The sequence below is a fragment of the Falco biarmicus genome, chromosome 2 (genome assembly GCF_023638135.1).
Source record: "Falco biarmicus isolate bFalBia1 chromosome 2, bFalBia1.pri, whole genome shotgun sequence".
In the NCBI taxonomy this organism is placed as follows: Eukaryota; Metazoa; Chordata; class Aves; order Falconiformes; family Falconidae; genus Falco; species Falco biarmicus.
In genome coordinates, this window is record NC_079289.1 from 19,112,043 (window position 1) to 19,135,522 (window position 23,480).

At 47.5% G+C, this 23,480-nt stretch overlaps 1 protein-coding gene across 3 annotated transcripts in view; it reads left to right on the top strand.

Annotated features, from left to right (window-relative positions):
• The window catches only part of LOC130144397 (E3 ubiquitin-protein ligase rnf213-alpha-like), a 66,018-nt gene extending 63,068 nt beyond the window's left edge, over positions 1 to 2,950 (top strand). For all 3 annotated transcript variants that reach the window (XM_056327989.1, XM_056327990.1, XM_056327991.1), the window contains one exon: positions 223 to 2,950. In XM_056327989.1, coding sequence (XP_056183964.1) covers positions 223 to 391 — 169 coding nt within the window. In that variant the 3' untranslated portion in view covers positions 392 to 2,950. The remainder of the gene's footprint in view (positions 1 to 222) is intronic.
• Positions 2,951 to 23,480: the final 20,530 nt, after the last annotated feature.

Below are 23,480 nucleotides of genomic sequence, written 5' to 3' on the forward strand. Positions count from 1 at the left end.
CCTATGGGTTCTGTTGACAATGTTGACCAACAGTTGCCCACATTGTTGTCTGATACCACTGGAGATATCCCAGAGAACACTGCCCAGGTTCCAGCTGCAAGGCCGTCTTAGGTGTACCAGTGCAGAATGGCATTGACTGCTGGCATTGCCTGCCACGGTCAGGGCATTTGGAAACCCAGCAGTCTTTCAGACACTTAAAATTATAATCTGTCTCACCCACAGGCTAAAAGAAACTTTCAGATTGTTCCTGGAAGACAGGCAAGATGATGACTCCATTGCAAACCTGACAGGCACTTTGAGTCCAAACCTGCTACTGAAGGATGTTGTTTCCGTCTGGAAGACAGCTGTGAGGACCAGCAAACTTCATAGCTCTATTTACATCCAGGAATGACCAACCTAACTCTGGCAAACTCCTCCAGGAATTTACTCACCTGCAGCTTCTCCAACCCAGTTTTCAGCACCCTGAGTGCCTTAATTGTCCTGACAGACCTCATGCAGGAGTTCCACCCACACACCCACTGTCCACTGGTCCAGGAGCTCTACTTAATCTCAGCCCTGGGCCTTCTGTCCCCTCCTCAGCTATGTTGTAGGTGCACTGTTGTCCAGCCTTGACAATCCTGATTTGCTCCCTAGTCTTCCTGCATTGACCTTGGACCTGTCTCATCACCTCACCTTGTTTGGTGATCACTGGGCAGTCAATAGAATCTGGTTCTGCCCATGTTCTGTGGAACTGTGCCAGGTTGGTGGGGACACTGTCCTGCTTCTGCCTGGGTCACCCTCTTCTCCCAGCTCACTTTCCTGTGTGGGACAGCCCCACGCCTGCTGCTCCCTGACAAAAATTTCCCCATAAACCATTCAGTTTGTTGTCAATTTATTGCATTTAAGTTTCAGAGCAGGTTACCAAAAAAAAACCCAATCAACTGGAAAGGGGTAGGGAAAGGGAATCTCATTTTAATGCTTAGTACTGTGTTTGTGCTTTTTCCTAATAGCTTTGATAGCATATTCAAGGCAGCAAAAGCAATGTAAGCAAAAATACACCTAGAAATAAAAGGAAAAGCGAGAAACCTACAGCAGCTGCAGCACTGCAGAATGGATCAGCAGTGGTACAACCACAGTAACAATGCACTTCACAGCTGTGGTGAAGAGCCATATTTTATATGCATATCTGGGGACTCTTCACTTTGAAAGAGATTATGTCACCCTTTCAGCTGGCCCAGATCAGGTCTTCAGGTCATCCTGACCTAGTAGTACATGTTGTGCTTCCTTATTGGTCCCAACTGTGTTTTCTTTGGTATCCCCAAAATTAATCCCAGTTCCCAAGACTGAATTCCTCTGGTGATGAGTGATTGACAGTTGGTGAGTAATTTATAGTCCTGGGGCTATGAATATCATCTTGTGCCTGTATTTTCAAGGCCTCTGCTCTTACCCTATGTCTGTACTCCTCTTTGCATTTTTATTTTAGGGTCATACATATTTTATTCTGCATATAGTAACTACTTTTTACTAGTGTTAGTCACTATATATGTGTGTGTGTGTATATATATATACACAAAAATATAGATGTGTATGTATATATGCATGCATATGTTTATATATATAAATAGATATACACATGTGCACACACAAAAACTATTGCCATGGTAGAACACACAACCGTACAGCACAGGCTGTAAAGCTCAGACAAGTTTAGGTGCTATAAGCTCATGGAGCAAGGAAAGGACAGGTCCTTCTACTGGTGCAAAGCAAAACCTGGGCTTCCACTTCTCCCCTCTGCAACTTAGCATTTGAGCAGCAAAATGTAGAATAACTGGCTCATCTCCTTTCACGAAGCCAGCGGAGGATGACACAGGGACATGAGCCAGGCTTCTGTGGATATAAACAAGCTGGGCTCTCCCACAGTGATGTCTTCTTGGAGTAGCTCTGTAGAGACTTGGATGTGAGGTCTGCTATAGGTCTAGGGATTGAGAGCCAGGGGCCCTGCTCCAGGCTCCAAAAACTGGCCAAGACCTCTGATGGGAACTGGAAGCCTGTTGAAAACTGTTCCAGTACAGAGATAGGATGTAAGAACAAAATGCACAAATATCGTTGTTGTGGTATGCAAACTGTGCACCTGAGACGAGAAACAGATTTTGCTTAATCAGCATAGGTAGGTAAGGCTAAAACGCAGTAATTCTGCCCCCAAAAAAACATAAAATGTAAATCAAATGCTACCAGTGTGGACCGCACAGTCAGAAGGGAGTATTGTAACGTAAGATATCCTTCATCTAAAGAATTGTATCGGTAATACCATAATAGGCCTAAAATGGCCAAGTGACAGTGTCAGAAACCCTGGATTTGTGTATGAATGTAGCAGAGTTGAGACTAATGACTGATTAAGCTTAGACTGTTTATTTGGGAGGAGTCAGAAGGGCAAAAAAGAGGTGCAAGGGAGGCAAAAATGTGGATTCAGGAAAAGGGCAAAAGGGAAAAAAGGGGCAATGAGGTTTAAGATTGGGTAGAGAATAAAGAAGGGTGAGAAGCTTCTGATGGGAGGAGTGCAGATGCTGAAGCTGAGCTGTGGACCCAACACCACTGGAGATGCTGGAGGGAACCCCCCTTGGAGAACATGCTGGTCTCTCCACCAGGCTGGTCCACAAGACTTGGTGTGAGAGGGTGCAGTAAAGATGCATAAACTTATAAGGAAGGATAGACTTGTTACCTAAATGCAGGCAGAAAGGCAATAGACTTGCAGGTTAAAAAGTGCTTGATTTGTAAGATTTCTTGGGAGTAACATAATTATGTATCTGTACTAATACTAATAATAAGCAATAGGTTAATCACTCTGTATTACTTGCAGTGACACAAATGTGAATTATGCTACTAAAAAGGGGCGCATTTATAAGGTAGTTAAGGTATTAAAAGATTTGTAGATGTGTGTTTTGCTTAATTAATAAACATCATTACCATCTCAGTCCACTACCTCACAAGCCTCCAATTGAAAGGACAAAAGTTGGGCTTAGAGAGTAGCTGCTTTTCCACCCTTGGGAAGAACAGAAGACAAGGAAATGTGATTGAGACACACAGTGGACCTTCTTTCAGCAAAAAAGGGCTTTTAATAGGTCTAAGGAAGTTTAAACCCTTCACAGGGATTTCTAAGGGCCTATGGCCACAGATATCCTGTGGCATAGCGGAGCAAACAGGGGTGATAGGAGCTGCTCATCACTGAGATGTGATGGGGAGAGATGGGGAGAGAGGATGTCCCCATTTCTGAAAAAGGCCGTAGTAGGGCCATGCCTGCCCCTCTGCCTTTTTCTTCAACACAAAAGGTTTGGAGTGGAGAGCACAGCGGGTGGTGGGGAAGCCAGTATTTGGACTGAAGTGCTCCCCAGACTATGTCTTTGGTATTTGGCCAGCCATTTCACCCTCTGCTTGAATGGGAAACTCCTTTTCCATTCCCTTCCAGCACAAGGTCTCCCACATTGGCCAGAATTTCCTTGGATGAACCTTGGTGAAGACAAAGACTGACCATACCACATAACGTTGCCCAGACAGCAAGCTGATGGCATCTCCATCCTTGGAGTCATTGAATCCGCCGTTGGCCATGGCCAGTGCAAGCCACACTCAGCTGTTGGAGGCCATCAGGGCAACCTGGGATGGGGCTGAGTTCTTCACCTTCATCCATCCATCCATCCATGGCTTTATGCAGAGCTGCCACAGATCCCTGAAGTGCTGCAAGTACTGCAGGGTGCAGGTCAAGGTGTGCCAGGACAAAATGACAGACTGGGAAACAGATGAGCCTTGGCCACCACCTATTTCAAGGCCTTTCTTTGCAGCCAGGTGTGGGTTGAGGAGGAAGAGGAAGAAGAGGGAAGGATGGAAATTTATATCATCTGTCAGAATCCACTCAAGAGGAAACTAAATTCTTCCGATCTCACCCTAGGTAGACAAGCTTGGTTTTACCAATACATCAAAACTTCCAATTTTCACTTTGTGACACATTCACAGCAAAACAAAAAGCCATAAATCACAGAGCAGTGGGATGATTGATTTAACTTAATAAAGACAAACAGTAGGAGGAGAAAGTAAATCATACAGATGGGCTTGATTTATGGCTACAAAAGTGATGTACCAGCCTATATACACAGATGAAACTGTCTCCAGCAGTAGCTGGGGATGTAAACCTCTGTCTGCAATCCCAGTCATCGCCTTCTTATCCCCTTGGGGCCAATGGCCTGAGCCCAAGGCCCCAAAGCCCAGCTCTGACACAGCCCTCCTGGCTGTGCAGCTGCAGCTCAGGCTGCTGCGGGTGTTGCGCATTTGTCAGGAGGAGCCATGAGACATGGGTAGAGCGCAGCCAGGAAAGGGGACACGGTGACACCACAGGCACAGAGGTAGCGTGGTTGAGGTGGCATCACTACCAGCTCAAGCGTTCATAAGAAAAACCCATCATGGGAAGGTATAAAACCCTGAAGAAGCTAAGAGGGACCTGAAATAAGGAAACTCATCACCACTGAGGATGTGCCCTGGGGCTGCAGAGACCAACTCTTCTCGCTCCGAGGTGGTGCCTGTGCAGCTGGCAAAGGCGCCGGTGCTGTACGGGGGCAGTGAGCTGCCTGTGCTCGGCTGGGCAGCTCGTTAAGCCCCGGCTATCCTGTGTGTGTAGCCAGCAAATACTAGCGTTGTGCTTTGGAGCTGTGTGTGTCCTTGCAGCACCTCCTTGCACATGCTGAAGGGTGCCCAAACAGAGTGACCCTGGGGGGAGGCTCAGATCTCACTGGGGCTCCTGTACTAAGCACCACAAGCGAGACACAGATGAAGACTGCTTGCAGGGGGGAAGACAGACTCTCGTCTTTTGGCATGCTGTGTTATACATACACGTATACGTATACGTATGCGTACGCGTACGCATACACATACACATACACATACACATATACATATACATATACATATACATATACATATACATATACATATACATATACATCAAAAAGTGACGTTTAGGATCTGGGTCACGCAGTATGAGCCCAGCCATGGCAGCCGGTTAACTGCACAGGCAAAAGTGTCCCGGGGGAGGCAAGAAAAGCATTTACAGTCTGCTAGGAGCGCACCAAAGTCAAGACTTATTAATGTTGCTGGCTATGGGCTTTGTGGAAAGTTGCAGCTACATTGACTAGTCCACTAAAATGGTAAAGTGAGGACCTGGAGAGAAAATTGCAGGTCTAGAAAAGGGGAAAATGGAATTAAAATAGGGAACTGAATTGCTGAAGGAACTGAGGCAGAAACACGTGTGCCTCTGCAGCAAAGATCCTGCCATCCACACCGGTGTGGGGTGAGGCCAGGCAGGATGGGATGGAGCTTACAAGAGCTAACACAGCAGAAACTTGAGACCAGCATCCAGATCAGCAACAAGCACCCGTGAGGACAATGGCAAGAGAGACTCAGCATTTGCCAGAGGATGACTGAGTGTTTGGAAGAGCCATGCAGCAGCAGGCTGTGGCTGCGACCCTCTGAGAGGGATTCCTGGGTGAGACATTGATCCCTGGGCCAGGGAAGGGGGCTGTGTGGTCTGATCACAGGCTGGATCTTGAGGAGCCACCAGGTTACTCCCCTCCCCTCTGACTGTTCCTCAGCAAAGTGCTGGACCCCTGACCCCTCTCATGTCCCCTGTCACCACTGGCACACAGCTGCTGGTGAAGGGATACAGGAGCAAGCTTGAGACAAGCTGAGTCAAGGCCTGGAACGAGCCAGAGCTATATGATGGTTGCTAGGACCCTGTGTAGATACTGCTGTACAGTGGTAGTGGGACTTGCAGGAGCCCCACAAACAGCCATGAGTGATGATAACCCCACCGCAGCATCATCCAACCTCAACCCAGCATCAGCAGCACTGGAGGAAGAAGCTGGGGGAGAACACCAGGCCATCTGCAGAGGACTGTAGAGGTATTGCTGCTTTCCCTAACCGTGGTGCAGCTGCTCAGTTTGGAATAAAAGAGAGCTGAGGAAGGACCAGAGGCGGGTGTTTTTTTTAATCAAGAAAGCAGGTACTGAATACAGGTTCAGATTTCACGCAGGAGGGACGAAGACAGCAACATAATGCTGAGGTTCAAAATTAAACCTGCAATGACGGATGGATAGGTACCAGCTGCTAGGGCAATTACTGAACCCGTAAATCAACATCATTTGACTCAGCTCTAGCTGAAGAGGAAAGTCATTCAGGCAGAACAATTTTACCAGGCACAGATAGAAAATGTAAAGAGAAAGAAGGTCTGTGAAACACTCTAAGTAGTAACATTTGCTACTAATTGTCTGCTCCACGGAAAACAAAGTTAATGGAGAAAAGCCAGTATTTCAAAGCTGAGGCAAAGGCCAGTGACACCAGAGACAGAGGTGGACGAGGGATTTTCACAGGTCAAAAAGCTGAGGACTGAAGGAGAAAACATAAATGCTCAGAGAGGGTCACCTTTCAGCGCCTTTTAAGAACAAACTGAATTAACTAAACAACAAGAGCTGTAAAAGGAACAAACAGTAAGGCCTGACCCAGACAGACCCAATTCTGCACATTAGGGGTGCCCACCTCCTAAAAACCTCCAGCTGGTCCTGCCCAGAGCTATCCAAACTTTACAGGGGGCAAGCAGCAACTAGAGCGCTGATCTCAACAAAGCGAATACACATAGTCCTAAAGAGCTAACAGGTGTAGGAGCCTCAGCTGGCTCAATGCAAGATGCCCTTGGGGAGCCCAGAGAGCCACCAAGCAAAGCAGCCGTGACCTATATGGGACATGAAGTAGAAACACAGATTTTAGGACTGTTTCATATGTTTTATGAACACAGCCGTGACCTATATTGGACATGAAGTAGAAACACAGATTTTAGGACTGTTTCAGATGGTGCAGCCAGTGCTTTAGGGATCCTAATGCTCTGGCAACCTGCCCTGTGTGTGTTATGGTAAATGTGGAGTTCTTGGAAAACAGCCAAACTTCAGTTGCACATTCTGTACATGGTATTTTGATCTATGGACCCTCTTGTGCAACCATGACAGCAAATAAAGAGCTAGTTCTGCAGGTGAGGAAACTGCGTTTCAGTTTAGGTGACCAAAGATCCAACTAGTACAGTGAGAACTTAAAGAGCTGGGCATAATTTTAGCTCAAGAGGTCACTGATAAACAACAGGTGGAATTCATTGAAATACACACACGCAGCCCAACACGCCCAAATTGTATCAGGATTATGGACCTTGCAAAGAATATTTAGCTTTCCAGAAGTTTTATTCCAACGTTAGCAGGCAAAAGCTGGATGCTGACCATGTCCCTCAAGGAGAAGAGATGGTGACCATGGGACCCAGACCAGGCACGGCACCAAGGCAGCTGAAGGAAGATTTTGCTCAGGTTCCTGCGCTGGCACACCCCAGCATAGGAGACCCATTGCATATTCAGTAGCCCATCACTGGCAAGGTGGGGGCAGCCTTGATGCAAAAGGAAAAACTATGTGCAGGGCAAGAGCTCTGACAGCCCTGCAGCCAGCTCTCGCACTCTGTGGAGGAACATGTACGAGCCAGGGGACAAAGGGAAGTCACCCCCGGCACAGACCTAGCAAATGCACAGCGCCAGGAGAGCTCACAACAGCAGGTAGCAAACCACAGCTAGTGCTGCAGACAGCAGCCCTAACAAATCAGGGAAAACACTGCAGCTATTTGGGTAAGCATAAAAACATACACAAAAATGAAAGCACTCCTCCACTCAGTTCAAGCAGCTGAAACTCGGGCTGCTAAAGAAATACTACAAAATGAGGACTGAGAGAAACTACTTTTTTCATGGATTTGACAAGCTGTCTGACTACCAACATGGGAAAACAAAGGGTCATGTTCAGGACAGTTACATGTTACCCTCTGGGAACAAGTGGCCCAAACCCTAAGGAAAATAAATGGTGATAAACAAGTAATACAAGTGAAAGCCCACCAAAAATCAGATAGAAAAAGGGGACTCAGGTAACAAAGTGGATGCTCTAGCAAAGGCTGCAGCCCTAAGAGCCGTGGAGTACACAGAGACAGAGCAGCTGCTCTAATATGGAACAACATTTTGGGAGTCAAGCAATGATTTCACATAAAAGGGCATTCCCAAAGCTCTGACTCAATGGGCAGAGTGAACTGAATATTCAAGCAAGACTTTGGAAAGATGGCCAGCGGCATAGGAAAAGACTGAGATAAAAAACTTCCAGTTACTCTAATAGTGTATTTTCTGTCCCTGTCATACATGGATCTTCTCACATGGCAATGACTGGCCAAGAAATAAGACACTCAGTCCCAGTGCGTTGATAATGAAGTACCAGATGATTATCAGATAAAAATATTAAGTATTCAAGAGCTCCATATTCAAATAAAACAAATTGTAAAAATAAAAATAATTTTTAAAAAATCAAAAGATAGCTATCCAGCTAGGGTGCAACTTAAAAAAAAAAAAGGGGGGGGGGGGATGGGAAAGGTGGCAGTCTTGGGAAACCACAGAACTACAACGAGTGCAATGCAGGAGGGCAGGCTGTGTGCTAGTGTTTCAGTGAATCCCCACAGGGGCTTTCCCAGAAAGGGCAAGATCCAGTTGTAACCATGGAAATTGTCAGCCCTACAGTGTAGCACACAGAAATACCAAACATTGCAAGGAGCAAACCTATCTTGGAAAAAAAGATTTCATCAATCCTAGTTCAAGCTTTGGGAAAAGGCACTCAAAAACATAATAACCACCTTGATGAGTTTTGTTGGGTAGTGTTACAGGGTGGTCCACCATGGGACAAGAACTCAAAGGGAAACAGCTCAGCTTACTGATATTGCTGTTGGCTCCAGTAAGTCCTGTCAAGCAAGTGTGTAAGTATGGAAAGAATCTAGGACAGATGAGTAATAAATAATAAAACACTATGATTGAATTGGGACAGAAGTAACAATCTCAGAGTACAAATAGCTATTAGAGGACATTTATACCTGTCTAGTAATCACGGCTTACCCAAGGCAATTTACATAATTGTTCAAATGCAGATGGTTAACTGAACAACTTAGCTGGTATATGATAAACTTAATCCTTAATCAGTTTTAAATCAACATCTCTTTTAGCAGGAAAGAAAGTTAAAGACACCGGCTTTTAATAGTATTGAACACCCTAGCCATCAAAAATCTCTTTTCATGTCCAAGCTGCAACAAAGCATCAAGAAGCAACATTAAAAGGTCTCTGCGGTGAGACTGACTATGCCTAGAAAACATGAGGATTTCAGTAGCTGTCTTTCTGCTGCACTAAAATGTCACCCTGGCATTACTACTTGCTTATTTATGCCAAATATAAAGAAAATTTGTTTACTAGTGGAAAAAGATGGAACTGAAGGACATTGAGCAAATAAAGAACAAAAGCAATCAAAAGATCACAGAGAAATAGTGCCTTGTTGGCTGGAATATTAGCTAATAACTTAGAATAAGATATTTGCTTTGCTACATGAATTAACTTAGAATAGAATAACTTGCTCTATGGATAATCAGTTCTGGTGCCATCCCCTGACACTGCGAACTACTGCAGTTTATATAGATTACTGACGTTTGCATAGATTATAACAAGGTGAGACATATATTTTACATATCTACTAGAAAATACACAAGTGTGAACATTGCTGTCACTGAAGGGCAAGTATTAAACATCAGTGAAACCCACTTTTATATGTCTGAAGTTGTTATGTAGTATAATGCTTTGCATTATGCATACTTTGATTTGTATATGTTCAAGCTGGAAAGAAAGATTCACAGTTGATGTCTTCATGTCGCCAGCACTAAGGTTGCACTGTCAGGTAAAGAAACACTTGTCAGTCTTTGTAAAAACACACCCCAAACAGCTAATGTGACTTTCAGCACCATCATCCACCATGTCACAGTTCCTCGAACATCACATCAGATGTTCATGCTGCCAGCTTGCTGCAGAGAGCACAACATGACACAGCTCCAGGCCTGGGAGCAGAGCAGCATCATGCCCTGCATGGACGAGGGAGCGGGGCAAGGATGGCTCCCACAGACCTGCGGGAACCTTTATCCCAGCCAGTGGCTGCAGCACATCAGGCAGAGGTGCCAGATGAGTCTCAACATGGTACCAAGCCCTAATACCATGCATGGGGATGGCTTCCACAATCAAATGATATCAGATGGTGATGGCATGCATGAGCAGATGCTGGGAGCTGCAAACTGTCCACAACTGCAGCTGTCATCTCCTCACTCCTGGCCAGGGCAAACTGCACCCATGGCCCATGCCTGCACCCATGGCCCCAAAGCCCAGGTCTGATACAGCCCTTGTGCCTGCACAGCCACAGCTCCGGCTGCCGCGGCCACGGCACACCCAGGAGGGAGCAGCTGTGAGTCACCCACGGAGCAGAGCCAGGCAAGGACTCTGTGGTGGGTTGACCCTGGCTGGACGCCGGATGCCCACCAAAGCTGCTCCATCGCTCCCTCCTCAGCTGGGCCGGGGAGAGAAAATACAAGGAGAGGCTCCTGGGTGGAGGTACGGGCAGGGAGAGATGGCTCTGCAGTGACCGTCACGGGCAGAACTGGCTCGGCTCGAATCAGTCCAGTTTATTACCAATCAGATCAGAGCAGGGTAACCAGAAATAAACCCAAACGTTAAGAACACCTGCCCCGGCCCTGCCCGCAGCCCGGCCCCGGGGGGGAGCTGCTCCCCGCGGGCTCCGTGGGCTGGGGGCACAGCCTGCCCCGCCGGGGCTGCCCCGCGGGCTGGGGGAGCCGCTGCTGCGGCGCCCGGAGCCCCCCGGCCCCCCTGCACCGCCCGGGGCTGCGGGGCTGCTGCGCTCGCACGGTCCCGCTCCCCTCTCGCCGCGGCGGCTCTTGCGCTGCAGCTTCTCCCCCTTCTTCAGCACACGAGCCGGGGGGCTCCCGCCGTCGCTGGGGGCTCGGCCTCGGCCAGCGGTGGGTCTGTCCTGGAGCCGGCTGGCACCGGCCCCATCGGGCATGGGGGAGCTTCCAGCAGCTTCTCACCAAAGCCGCCCCGTGCCCACCCCGCTACCAACACCTTGCCAGGCAAACGCAATACAGACACAAAGGCGACACTGCAGGCAGGGGCAGGGTGTTGACATCCATCACTACATGCTCAAAGGTTAGGGGGAAAACCCCAGCATGGAAATTTGCAGAGCTGCGTGTGCCCTACTCGCCGGCTGTCTTTGCGTCTGCCAAATGCTGCCCAGACAGGGCAAGCTGGGGGGATGGCAACTGCAGTCAGCAGAAGTGACAACCGCATTGAGGTCACTGTCTTGAAGCCCAGGTCCCCTGCCTGGGGACCAGTAGATCTGGCCTGAGAATGTGTTGCTGTAAAAAACCCTTATGCTTCAATTCAGCCTTGACCTGCACTGGCCTTTGAACCTGCAGAGAAAAGGAGAGGTTACAGATTTTGTTTGAATTGGCAGATAATCCTGGGTTTCTTTTTAAGAAAACAGGAGTTTCTAAAAAATGTGCCATTCCTGCTGCTACACTTTGTTCTTTTTACTGTGTTCACTTTGTTCTGTGTTCACTTTGCCTCTGCCCAACATAATCTCTTTTGAACATGTATACGGGCAAGTATCTTGGGCACATACAAAGGTGCGTTATACGTATCCTGCTGCAGCATGAAGAAAAGACACTGCCCATTTAGCCATGGTGCCCATTTACACAGTAGTGGCCAGTATCCAGTGGTTTAGCAGGTTCAGACAGCCCTTTCCTGTGTCTGGGTACTATCCACATAAGTCATTTTAATCTGTCACTTAATGGGAATGGTTCAAAAGCCCCAAGACTATCCCTGGCCATCTCTGCACTGTCGGTGAGCTGTTCAGTCACTCTCGCCCTGCCAAAGGTTGTCCTGTCTTAAGCCTGGTCTTGTACTTTCCTCTTCAATATAGTGTGTGAGCTGCTTCTTGGGCCTAAGTGGGGTAAAAAACTTCTGTGCCAGGTGTTTGGATCTTTCTGGACCTCCAGGATTTCAGACCTTCTAGCCATGGTGGATGCATAGCCTGGAGGTGGTGCTTAGACACCGAAGCCCGAAGCCCGGGAGGAGTCAACAGGGATCACACAGACCTAGCAGGGCATGTTCCTGTGCTCTCTGCTCCCTGCCCAGAATGACACATGGCTAGAAGGAAATCAAAGGATTTTGAAGACAGCCATTTCAGAAACCTTGGAAAGATTTTTCACTCTGCTCTGCAACAGTGGCTCCAGAGGTCTCAGAGTTGCTCTGTGAGCCCCAGAAGTGCACAGGTGGAGACAGCCCCTGCCTGGCAAGAGTCTATGGTGTAAGTAGACAAGACAAATTACAGATGACAAGAAGGAAATATGATTATCCAAATTTTACACAAGGGGAATTGAATCTATTTAGATACATATAGGGCAAAAATTTTCAAAGACACAAGGTAGGATCCAGCACCCAAATTCTAACTGATGGCCAAGTGTCTGATCCAGTACATGCTCCAAAACTCTTCCCTGAAATTACTTGCTCAAGGTCACCAGCAAAGTTTGCAACAGAGCTAGGTACCTGTTCCCAGACTCCTGAGTCACGGCACTTTAATCACAAGGCCACCCTCCGTTCTGGAGAACAGCTTCTCCACACTACACTTGCATGCAGCTGAGCACAAACAATTTGTATGCACATTCTCAGAACACCATTAAAAAGGAGAGTGAACATCAAAGCAAAAGCACAATTTTTGTTGGAGCTAACACTGATTAGTACTTCTTCGCAGAATTTGCCAAGCTCTACTATTGATTAAAAATAATTGAATTATAACATTCAGTTCACATTTACTCTGCTATGGTTGCTGGAGTGTTTCTAAGTGGGCAAACATCCCTGTGATCATGTTATTTGGTTCTCATAGTGCTGCAGGCTGAACAAGGGTATAAATATGCAAAAGCTGCTCCGTTTTACTGTTGCATGGATACTAAGCAGATGGATAGATGAACAAAACTCCTTCTTAGAAAGCAAGTGCTCTTGTCAATACAGACTGCACCCATCTGGCTCAGTTCTCCACCCGGGAAAAAGGTGAACATCATATTTAAACCATATCCCATTTTTTCTGAACACAGTGGTAGAATTAACAGCTTGGTGCGCTGTTTCTGTTTCTGCAATAACACATTGTGGATCCCACTGGACAATCCCTTCCGAAGCACAGAAAGACACTCTGCTATCACTTGCCTCCATCTCCCTTCTAAGCAAAATGGGTACAGCCATGTCACCGCCACGGACCACATCTGCAGTGGGGCAGCTGCACCATCCAGCCACCCTGTAAGGGTCCAGCAGTCTCTCCCACAAGATGCTGAAGGCATTGCCGGGCCAGCCATGGACCATTCCTGTTAAAGCAGTGGTACCAGACCTTCCTCTAAATCCCTGCTACCCGAAGCACCCATCCACAAACTGCAGCAGCGACCATGACCCAGTGCTCATACCAGTGCCCCGCTGGCAAGTGACTGGAGGTGGTCTGGGTTATGTGTCCCCACTGCTGAACCGACTTAATGCCTCTGTGAGCTGCAGAAACAGTGTGTCCCAGTATCCAGCATTTCCCCCTCAATCCCAGCCACCTGGGATTGAGATTCCTCTCGCCATCCTGTATGAAAATAAAACACAAGCAAACCCAGTACAACAACCCCCAATAAAAGCCAAATGAATTCTGAGACAACAGAAATTTGGCCAAGATGGAATTTTCCGGATTACAGGCCCCACTCTAATGCAGGTCACAGCTCTGAAGGAGTGACCAGGATGAGCATCGCATGGGGGCTGTGCCAGCAGGAACCAGAGCAAGGAGCTCTCCCATGGCCAGCTCCCCTCTAGAATTCAGGCGCTGCCTCCCTGGGAATCAGCAGGAACTCAGGGCAGGTATCCAGTTTCCACTCCATGCACATACTCCATGGGTGTCTTCATCAGCATACCCCATCCCGCAGACCTGACAGAGAAAGGCTTAATGATGCATGTTCACAAAACTATGAAGCCCAAGCAAAGGACTGAGCATAAAGTTGTTTTTCTATCAAGACCACAGCTGCTTTTGGAGAGAAAATTGACCTTTTTGTGCAGTTCTGATTTGCAATGAAAAATGGAGGGGGAGGGGGGGTGAAGTAAGCTTGAGCTTTGAATGTTTATTTACTAGTTTTTTTACTATTTTTATATCTATTAATTTGGTTTCTTTCCTTGCCTACATGCAAACACGTAAAGTCCTTGTTCTTAATTTGCAGGGCACTGCCTTACACCTTACAGACCAGCAGAGCTCCAGGACGCCCAGCTGTGAAATGCAGTGTTCAACTACGCAGATGCTTCCCCTCTTACGAGGAAAAGATGATATGCACTTGGAGGTGGCTTGTCTGAAACCCACCAGCAACGATCAAATGACTCCAAGGCAGGTAATAGTTATGGCTCATTCCCAAAGGCAAGGAATCATTATCATATTCTAAGCCCCTGAGTTACAGTTGTCCCTTAATCACCCTTTCTGTGGATGATGTGGGGAACTTGTGTGGAATAAGCACTTCCTTTCAGTAGCTATTGGCTTCAGTTTAAAGTGATGAATGCTCAGATCACTGGTATTGAGCTGTTTATGAACAGACAGAAAGGCACAAGAGATGTTACAGTAATAAATATTCAGCAGGTGCCTGTAGAAGAAAAGTATAAATATGCAAAATTGCTCCACTTCGTGGCTATATTAGAAGGCACGGGGGAGTGCAAATCCTTTTCTTTATATTGCTTTGAGGGGGTTTCCTTTTTTTAATTCAGTAATTTTGTTTCTTCTCCAGCTTTCTGTTCAGCAGCCCACAGAGGATGTGGGATCATGACCTGTGCGGCTGTGTGTCCGGTGTCACTGCCGGCACTGGGAACCAGGTGCCAGCTACCATGTCACGCCAGCTCCTTCCCTGACCACCTTCTCAGGGAGCTGCTCTGCCCTGGGGGGCACACAGGGTGATGCTGAGGTGGACACATTTCACCCCAAGGAAAATCCAGCCACTGGAGACAGGGCAGAGCTGGTGGGGCTGAGGGGTCCAGTGTGGTCCTGCCTTGATGCTTAGTGCGGTCTCACATCTGGGCATCTGCCATGTCCCACATCACATGAATTGCTGCAAAGCTCATCCTTGTCCTCCTAAGCATTAATAATGTGGAAACTACTAAAGGGAAAATGTGCTTTTAGTAAGCAGGGAGTGCCATGGCTGTGTAATGCTGCAGACAGCTGCAGATGTGGTCTTCCTCTTGGGGTTTCTTTTCCTTCTTCCACCTCATATGTCTCGGTTACGCAGAATAAGCACAAAGGTGCCTTTTTCTGATGTCTCTGTAAACTTAAGCATATGCAGCTATTCCAAATCATGCTGTGAAATGGGGGGTGGGGGGGGTGGGGGGGGTAGTGGGGGGTGGAGCAGTAAACCTTACAGTCCTGGGCACAGGGGAGGAGAGCAGGACTGAGCAACATGGCCCAGCTCTGCTGCTGTTAGCTCTCATCTGCACTGATAGCTGTTCGGTCACTGCACCCTCAAAAAGCCGTGTGCAACCCTGAACCCCTGCTAGGGGACAGAATCACCGGTAGGATCACTTCTCCAGCAGGGAGGGAAGACAAACAATGTCACCCCCACTTTGTGCTCTCAAGTCCAACTGATTTCGAAAGTTCTTTCTTCTACATGCTGCTTGTGCTAGCAGAAGGCACTAACTGACCTTGCAGTTTTTCTTTGGAAATTCAACTGTTACTCAGTTTAAGTGTTCCTGGAACATACACTTGCTGTCTTTCTGGAAATCTGTAGATCTTCTTCCTGCTCATACGGGATAGTGTTGCTGCTACAAACTCTGCAGAGCTGGGAAATATCCATTGTGTCCTCCCTCAAACACAAAATATTTCATTTCTGGCCCGTGCAGGGTCAGTTTTGTGATCAGCAAATAAATTTATCTAATTCTCAAAATATAGTTTCAAGAGTGCAGCCAATGTGCAAAGCCCTAATTTGATAGGTGGACCCTGCAGTGTAGTCTTTCTCTTCCAGAGCTGTCAGAAAACATTTTGTAATTCCAAGGCAGGGAGATGACCCCAGTAACATTTGAAATGTGCCCATACTGCAGATGGATGTGTCAGTACTTTAGACAAGTAACTGGTCATTTTTATGAAGCTAATGTCAGTAATACGATTCCCAAAAGACTATACATCACCAAAGGAGAATTTTGTTGTTTTAAAATGCAGACACAGAGGAAAACTAGAATCACAGAATAATTTAGACTGCAGTGGACCTCTGCTGGTCATGTAGTCCAATATCCACTCAAAGCAGAGACAACTTCAAAATAACATTCTGTAGCTCAGGCCTTTCAGTAATTTTTTTTTTTTCTCAGTGAGTAATTTTCACCTCTTCTGTCCTTTGACTCTGAAATTACAATTCCACATCTTGCCTAACACCTCTGCAGGGACAGGCCTCTGGAATTCAGCACTTACCACCACCCCCACCCCCTTCCTTCTGCAGCATCTGCACTTCAATCAGCATCGACAATTTCAGTTTCTCCTCTCCATCTCCCTCTTCTTTTCCCTCTCCTCCTCTCCATGCCTTCTGGGGGCTGGGGAGAGCTTAAAAACCTGAGCGAAATACTGGCTGAGAATGGGGTGAGTTGAGAGCAGCGCTAGAAAGCCACCAGGGTCAAAAAAAAAAAAAAAAAAAAAAAAAGGAAAAGGGGGCACAACTGGAGAGAATTGTTAATATTGCCCTATGCCAGTTTGAATGATGGAGTAAAATCGCCCTGAGGATACGGGATACAAGGAGCAGTGAGCTCTGCAGCAGGCTGGGGAGCAGTGCTTGTGCTGAGGCCATTAGCTGGGTCTGAGGCCACAAAGCCCCTGGGCTGGACCCCAGCACCCCCGGAGCTGGACAACAGCACCTCAGGGCTGGCTTCCAGCACCCTGGGGCCGGACCCCAGCACCCCGGGGCCGGACCCCAGCACCCCCGGGGCCGGACCCCAACACCCCAGGGCTGGCTCTCAGCACCCCGGGGCCGGACCCCAGCACCCCGGGGCCGGACCCCAGCACCCCCGGGGCCGGACCCCAACACCCCAGGGCTGGCTCTCAGCACCCCGGGGCCGGACCCCAGCGCCCCGGGGCCGGCGGCGGGTGCGGGCGGTGCTGCAGCGCTGCCTGCCCTCCACCACCAGCTGGTAGAAAGGCTGCGCCGGCACGGGAGCTCCCCCGGCAGCCCGCAATACTCGGGCAGCCCGCTAGGCGGTGCCGGCCTAAACGCTGGAAAAACCACCCTGCTGGATGCCAACTCTGCTTGTTCTGCGAGGCGCCCTGCCTGTGCACAGGGGACCCCCCGCTGAGCAGCGGGAACGACGACCGTGGCCGCAGGGGGACCCACCTTGCCGGCCCTTTGCCCGGAGATGCCCACTCCGGGCACCCACCCGCCCGCCCGTGGCATATGCTCAGCCACAGGCAGTGCTGCAGAAATACCCCTCCTGCCCCACCAGCAGGCACAGGGACCCCTGGGTGCCCCCAGCAGCAGCAGCAGCATGTGGGTGCAGCCAGGTGCACGTGTTCTTACAGGGTGCCAAATAGACACAAACACACCAAAAAAAAAAAAAAACAAAAAACACCAGAACAAACAAAAAAAACCCCACCACAGATTAGCAAAATTTCTGAGGAAGTGCTGACATATTTTCTCACCCAGATGCACCCACATGCTTTGGCCAAAAGTACACCTTGCCCCAACGCCAGCAGAGTGCAAACCCCATTGAGGGTGCGGAGCTCAGCCCCATGTGCAGTCCAGCCCTTGACCCAGGGGAAGCCAGCACCAGCTGTGTGAGGAGGTGACACCCAACCTGTCCATCCACTACACACCTCCTGGCATCTTAACGCCATCTCTCCCTCAACCAGTGAAATGAAGGGCTCTCCCTCCTCACACAGGGTCTGTCTCCAGGGCAGGGAAAGGGTTTCACATCATCCTGGCAGCACCTCAGAGCTGCAAGCACATGAAACATGGTTATCAACCACTTCATGCCAGGTATTTCCCACTTTGCACCAAACAAGCATGCCACGCCAAGAGGTGACACAGCCTTTCCCCAGATGAAGCTCCCTTCTCCCTGAGCCAGGCTGCTCAGAGGGGCTGTGTTGCCTGGGATGCATCACCTCTCTTTCTCGACAGCAAGCAGCAGTGCCACCACCACAAGGTGTCGCAGGACACGTGCTGCCCTGGGAAGGTGTCACTTAGGCAGAGAGCACAGCTGAGGAGGAAAATCGCAAGGTAGTCACCCAAACTGCTACTCCCATGAGACACAGATCATTTTGACACCCTCAGAAGATGCACCATCATCACCGCTAGTGAAACCTCGCGGGGCAGGAATTAAGAAGCCAGCACACAGCAGCATTTCCTCGGAAGTGCTGCAGTTTACTCATTGGGTTATTTCTTTTTGCTCATATTTGGCACTCTAAGAAAATACGGACCATTCAGACAAAGCTTAAGTTACATTAGATTTGTTTGCTTTTACACCGTGTAAAGGTCCTTTCTGGCATTTTTATAAGTATGCAATTCACAGAAATAACTGCTGTGCTCTGTACCACACACCCATCCCAGTTACAGTGACTTACCCCGTTGCCCAAAGCTCCTAGGTTTTTGTTTGGTTGTGTTTTTTTTAACATGGCACAAGCAAACAGCATTGGGAACACGGTGACCCAACAAGTTAGAGCACGCAGGTTTCCCTCCATACCAGACCTTCACATTAGTTTCTAGAGAAAACCCCTTTTTATGGCTTTTTCAGTCCAGATTACGGTGTCACCTCATGTCTAAGGAGGAGCCAGCACAGCCCACAGTCTTCGCTTAGACAAGGCACAGCCACCTAACCAACACGGTCTCCAGAAGGGGCACTGACAAATCTGTGTTTCCTGACCTCACCCCATATGTTCCTCTTGCTTTCCCACTCTTGCCCACTAATTTTCCTTTGTCTTGGAGCAGCCACAACCAGGATACTCCAAGCTGTTGAGTGAAAAAATCCTACAAGAAATGGTGTTACTGTGGTGAGCCCAGGGCACATGACTCTCAAGGCAGAGGAAGAACGCCTTTTTGCTCAGCCAAAGAGTTACCAGTTCACATCCCCTTAGACAGATGATTCACAGTGAACTTGGGTCTTACCCTGAGTTGTGCTGTACCTAGTGAGCTCAGAGATCACAAGTAAGAGACCACCTCATCATCAGCCCCTGGAACCGCTGAAAAAGGGAAACAATTTGGCAAATTGAGTCATACTAACAGTCTGGCGATGACCAACACTGCGCTGTTGCAAATGAAGTGTTCATCAGAAGCAGTTCAGTCAGTGCTACTGACAGGTCCAAACAGAAAATCAGGGCCCGAGGCTTTGTCTAAAATCAAAACTTTCTGTAGTTTAATGGAATTCAATTAACAAACCAAATTCCTTAAACCAGTGCAAATCCCTGAGCAGGCCATCTTAATCAGCTGTGCCTTAAGGCTTGTTTACAGACAGTTTAGTGCTGCATTGACCATTACTGTATAGCTTCTGTATGTCAGTGTAACTCATCTGAGGAGAGGCCTCATTATACCAGGGGATGCCCTGATGTAGCTGGAGTGATTTCCAGGCAGAGTTAACGGAAACAACACAAGCATTGTGGCATTGTGTGTGTGATTTCAAACCACCACCCATTTGATTTAAGCCAAACTAGGTTTAGACAAAGTTAAGCTGTCCCTACAGTATTGTCTTAGTCTTAAATCACTCCATATGCTTTCACTTTCTCCAGCTGAGAAACAAATGGTCTCATTAGTGAGACTGTAGGACAAGATGTGTATTAGCTTTAAACTGCCTTGAGTAGGCTCCAAACGTAGCTAACATGTTAGCTTAAGATCAGTGTCGTCAGCACAGCACAATTACACCAAACATACCAACAAGAAGGCCAGTTCTGCATGTCTCCTTATTTTAAATCATCCACACACTCACCTCAAACCACTTGCAGTTCATCACTGAAAGGCATTATTACCAAGCAGTAGCATCTCTTATCTTTCTTCCCTGGGGGCATTGCTCCACCATCATGTGCCAACAGCCACAAGCCATGCCATCCAGCACAACCAGGCAGGAAGATTAATGCAGAACCACGTCTGCTTTAATGAATTCAGCCTCTCCCAGCACAGGCACAAGCTAAATATGCCTGAGGGTTCTTGGCCTCAAAGCTATGAGATGGTCTTCTTAACTGTCACATGACTGCATGTGCCGCTAGTAGACAGCACCCGAGGGAGAGGCCTGCCTGCAGTGAAGGGCTGCACAGCTGTGTTGCTTCTGAAGAAATTGGAAACTACATAAAATCAGTGTTTATGGAACAGTTTGTTGACTTCTATTGACTTGACTTGAGTACCAGAGCTCAGGCCTTTGCTCCTGGCTTTGTCACCAGCTCTCCATATGGCCCTAATCCCCTCCTTGTGACTTGGCTCCTCTTCTGCCTTTTTGTCTCTCCTGTACACTGAAGTCAAAGGTGTTTTGGGGTGGGAACAAACACTTCACCCTCAGAAGTTTTCAAGCTGCAACTGGATGAAGCCCTGAGCAGCCTGGTCTGACCTCAGAGCTGACCGTGCTGTGAGCAGGAGGTTGGAGCAGAAGCCTCCTGAGGTCCCTCCCAGTCTGAGCTACCCCGCAGTGCTGTGGTTCACAGCAAATAGCACACGAGTCAGTGTTGGGCTGGGAGAAAGGAGACAGAAAAAGACTTCAAAGAACAAATATTTTTGGCTGTAAGATCATCCTTACTACAAAAAATACCTTCTGCATTCTTAATTATATGACATTCACCAAATAAGGAAGTCTACCAGGACATTCAACGATGCAGCTAGCTCATGGAGTGCTTTGGGAAGCAACAGAAAATGAACAGATTCTGTGTATTGGGAGTTCAGGCCAAAACTTTCAACTTTGTCTGTTAGAGTTTAAACTTGTCTGTACAAAGACAGAAAAATGAAACTACAGCTACTTAAGTTAGGTGCAGATTAGGCCATGAAAGCTTGAAATCAGAACAATATAAATGAAACCATCATGAAGGTCTAAGGTTATCTCCTGTATACAGCCTCCTCCTTAACACAATCAATTCATTTCCTCTGAAGACTCAGAAGAATAGTATCAGTAACCATAGTAACACTGAAATATAAGTATCATTTTTAGCTTCATGATGTAGGCTGCACAAAATAAGAGAACGCATTTTGAAAGTTTTCGTCACAACATACTTTAATTTTTCATGGGTTTATTTTAATAATGGATCATGTATCTGGGGTTTTTTTAAGTTGTTCTTAAAATTTTCATTGAGAGATGACTGATTTGCATTCATTGTAGCTTGCAGCGAGGAAGTCAGTGGAGCCTGAGCTCTTCTGCCTCCCACTGCAGCCTCCTCAGCACTGAGGAGGTAACTTTGGTCCCCTGTCCTCATCTCTTCTGCACCCAAGCAGAGTTTGAAACTCCTGTTTCAACCTGTGGAAGATGCCCAAATGGTTATTTCTGAGCACCGCACCACCAGCCAGCCCAATGGGTCCCAAATACCCAAATCAGTGGCTTCCTGCCACTGCTCCTTCAGCTGGAGGATAAGCTGGGTCCATTAATGAGCATGAGTGTCCTGTGAGCCCTGAGGCATCGGGCTGTGGCCCATCAGACCTCAGCACCGGGGGCCTCTGCACCATGGCCCTGGAATGCCTGGGGCATGGCGGGCTCTGCCCAGCACAGCACCCACCTGAGAGCAGCCCTCGCAGCAGGATGCTCATCACAACAACCTCTAAACTCCATGCGTACCAACATGCTGGGGACACTGTCTCCTGGAGATCAACATTTATCTGATTTGACTGCATGTCTTATCTAACATATAGCACTACTGTTAGAGCTGGCAGCCACTTTTTTTTTTTTTTTTTTTTTGGTAATCATTTTTCCTAGGTGACACAATATCCCAATGATTATCAGTTTTTCCTTTCCAATTCTGAGATGTCTGCTATGTCAGCTTCCAAATTTAAAAACAAGCATACCCATTCCCTGATTTCAGCTTGCAGTGGAAGCACATACCCCTTGATACAGTTACCTCTGTGTGTGTGTTTGTATGTGCGTACACACATGCACCTTGTTTAAATAGAACTTTGATCTTCAGACTGATCATCACTGTTTCTCTCCTGGGTTATCAGTCTTTACCACTCATCCAAAGATGTAGATTTTTTCATGCCTTCACCCCAGATGACGTGCCTTTTCAGATGCTACACCTCTTTGCTTTCTCACAGTTCTTTATTAATCTCACAGACTTTTTCTATTTTGAACACCACTTTCTAACATTTCTAAATGTAGAACCCAGATTTTCAAAAGCTTATGATGAGTATGAACTCTGCATTATTTCTTTTCCTCATTTCCTAAAACATAACCTGAGATTGATTTTCAGTCTTTCTGCATTGACACTTGGCACTGGGAGCATTTCAGCAAAGACAGCCACAAGAAAAGGCAAACCACCATTCAGCTACTCCCTACAAGCCTCTGCAGAGGTCTACAAGATCTCGCACTGTTGCATCCAGCTGGCATCACAAACCCAATTACCAATATGCTTGGCAAGCAAAGTATCTTCCATTTTAACTTGCTTCTTCCCATCCATGGAGAGAAATTCCCTTCAGCAGTCCCAGAGGGAATACCTCCAATGCAAGTGGGTACAGAGTCCTCACTTGGCAGAGGGGGTCTACTAACAGGATCATTTCTCCCTCTGACAGCTTGCTGCCTTTCTGCCATTAAACTGTTTTCTCCCGCAACAGCCTGGGTCTGCTGGCCTGGAAGTGAGATTTTTCTATTATTTGCCTCAAAGTCTTGATGACAGACCTTTTTCTTTATTCCCAGCTTTAGTTTCTCATTAAAATAGGGGTGGGGTTTTTTCGCCTTTAGCCTTGCTCTAGAGTGGTTTGTACTGAGCTGAGCCCCTTTTATCCCAAATGGAAGACTTCTCACCTCTGATAAACTAGGGTCCTTCATGGGGATTTAAATCTGCAGTACAATGAAAGTCAAACTATATCAATTACATGTTAACCTACAGAAGACTGTTCATGTACCTGAACAAAAAGAACATGACAAAGCCCTGGAAGTGTTTACGAGATTTGAAAGATTGTATAACAGCGAGAGGTGGTGAACAGTGGGTAGCATTTAAATGCATCCTGTGAATCATAAGCTTCTGCAAACTAGGGTTTAACATTGAAAGTTATCCCAAAAGTACTGTCTGCTTGTCTTCAGAAGCAGAGAAGGTGTTTTCTTCAAACAGACAGCTACAGACTCTATTATTTCACCAAAGAAATGGCAGAGGAGAGAAGGGAAGAAACACAATTACTGTAAGGCATTTTGAAAATTAGTAGAAAAAACTTATCTTGGACCTAGCAGGCAGACAGACCCATTATCTTGTCTGCCTGCTAGATAAGATGCTGCCAGCATGTGTTGAGTTTGGGAAGTTCATCCCCACGATTGAAGTCGTCAATAACAAAAAAGCTGCCGGAGTGTCTGTGGTGGGTGCCTGTTAGGGGGCACTGGTCACCCCCGGGT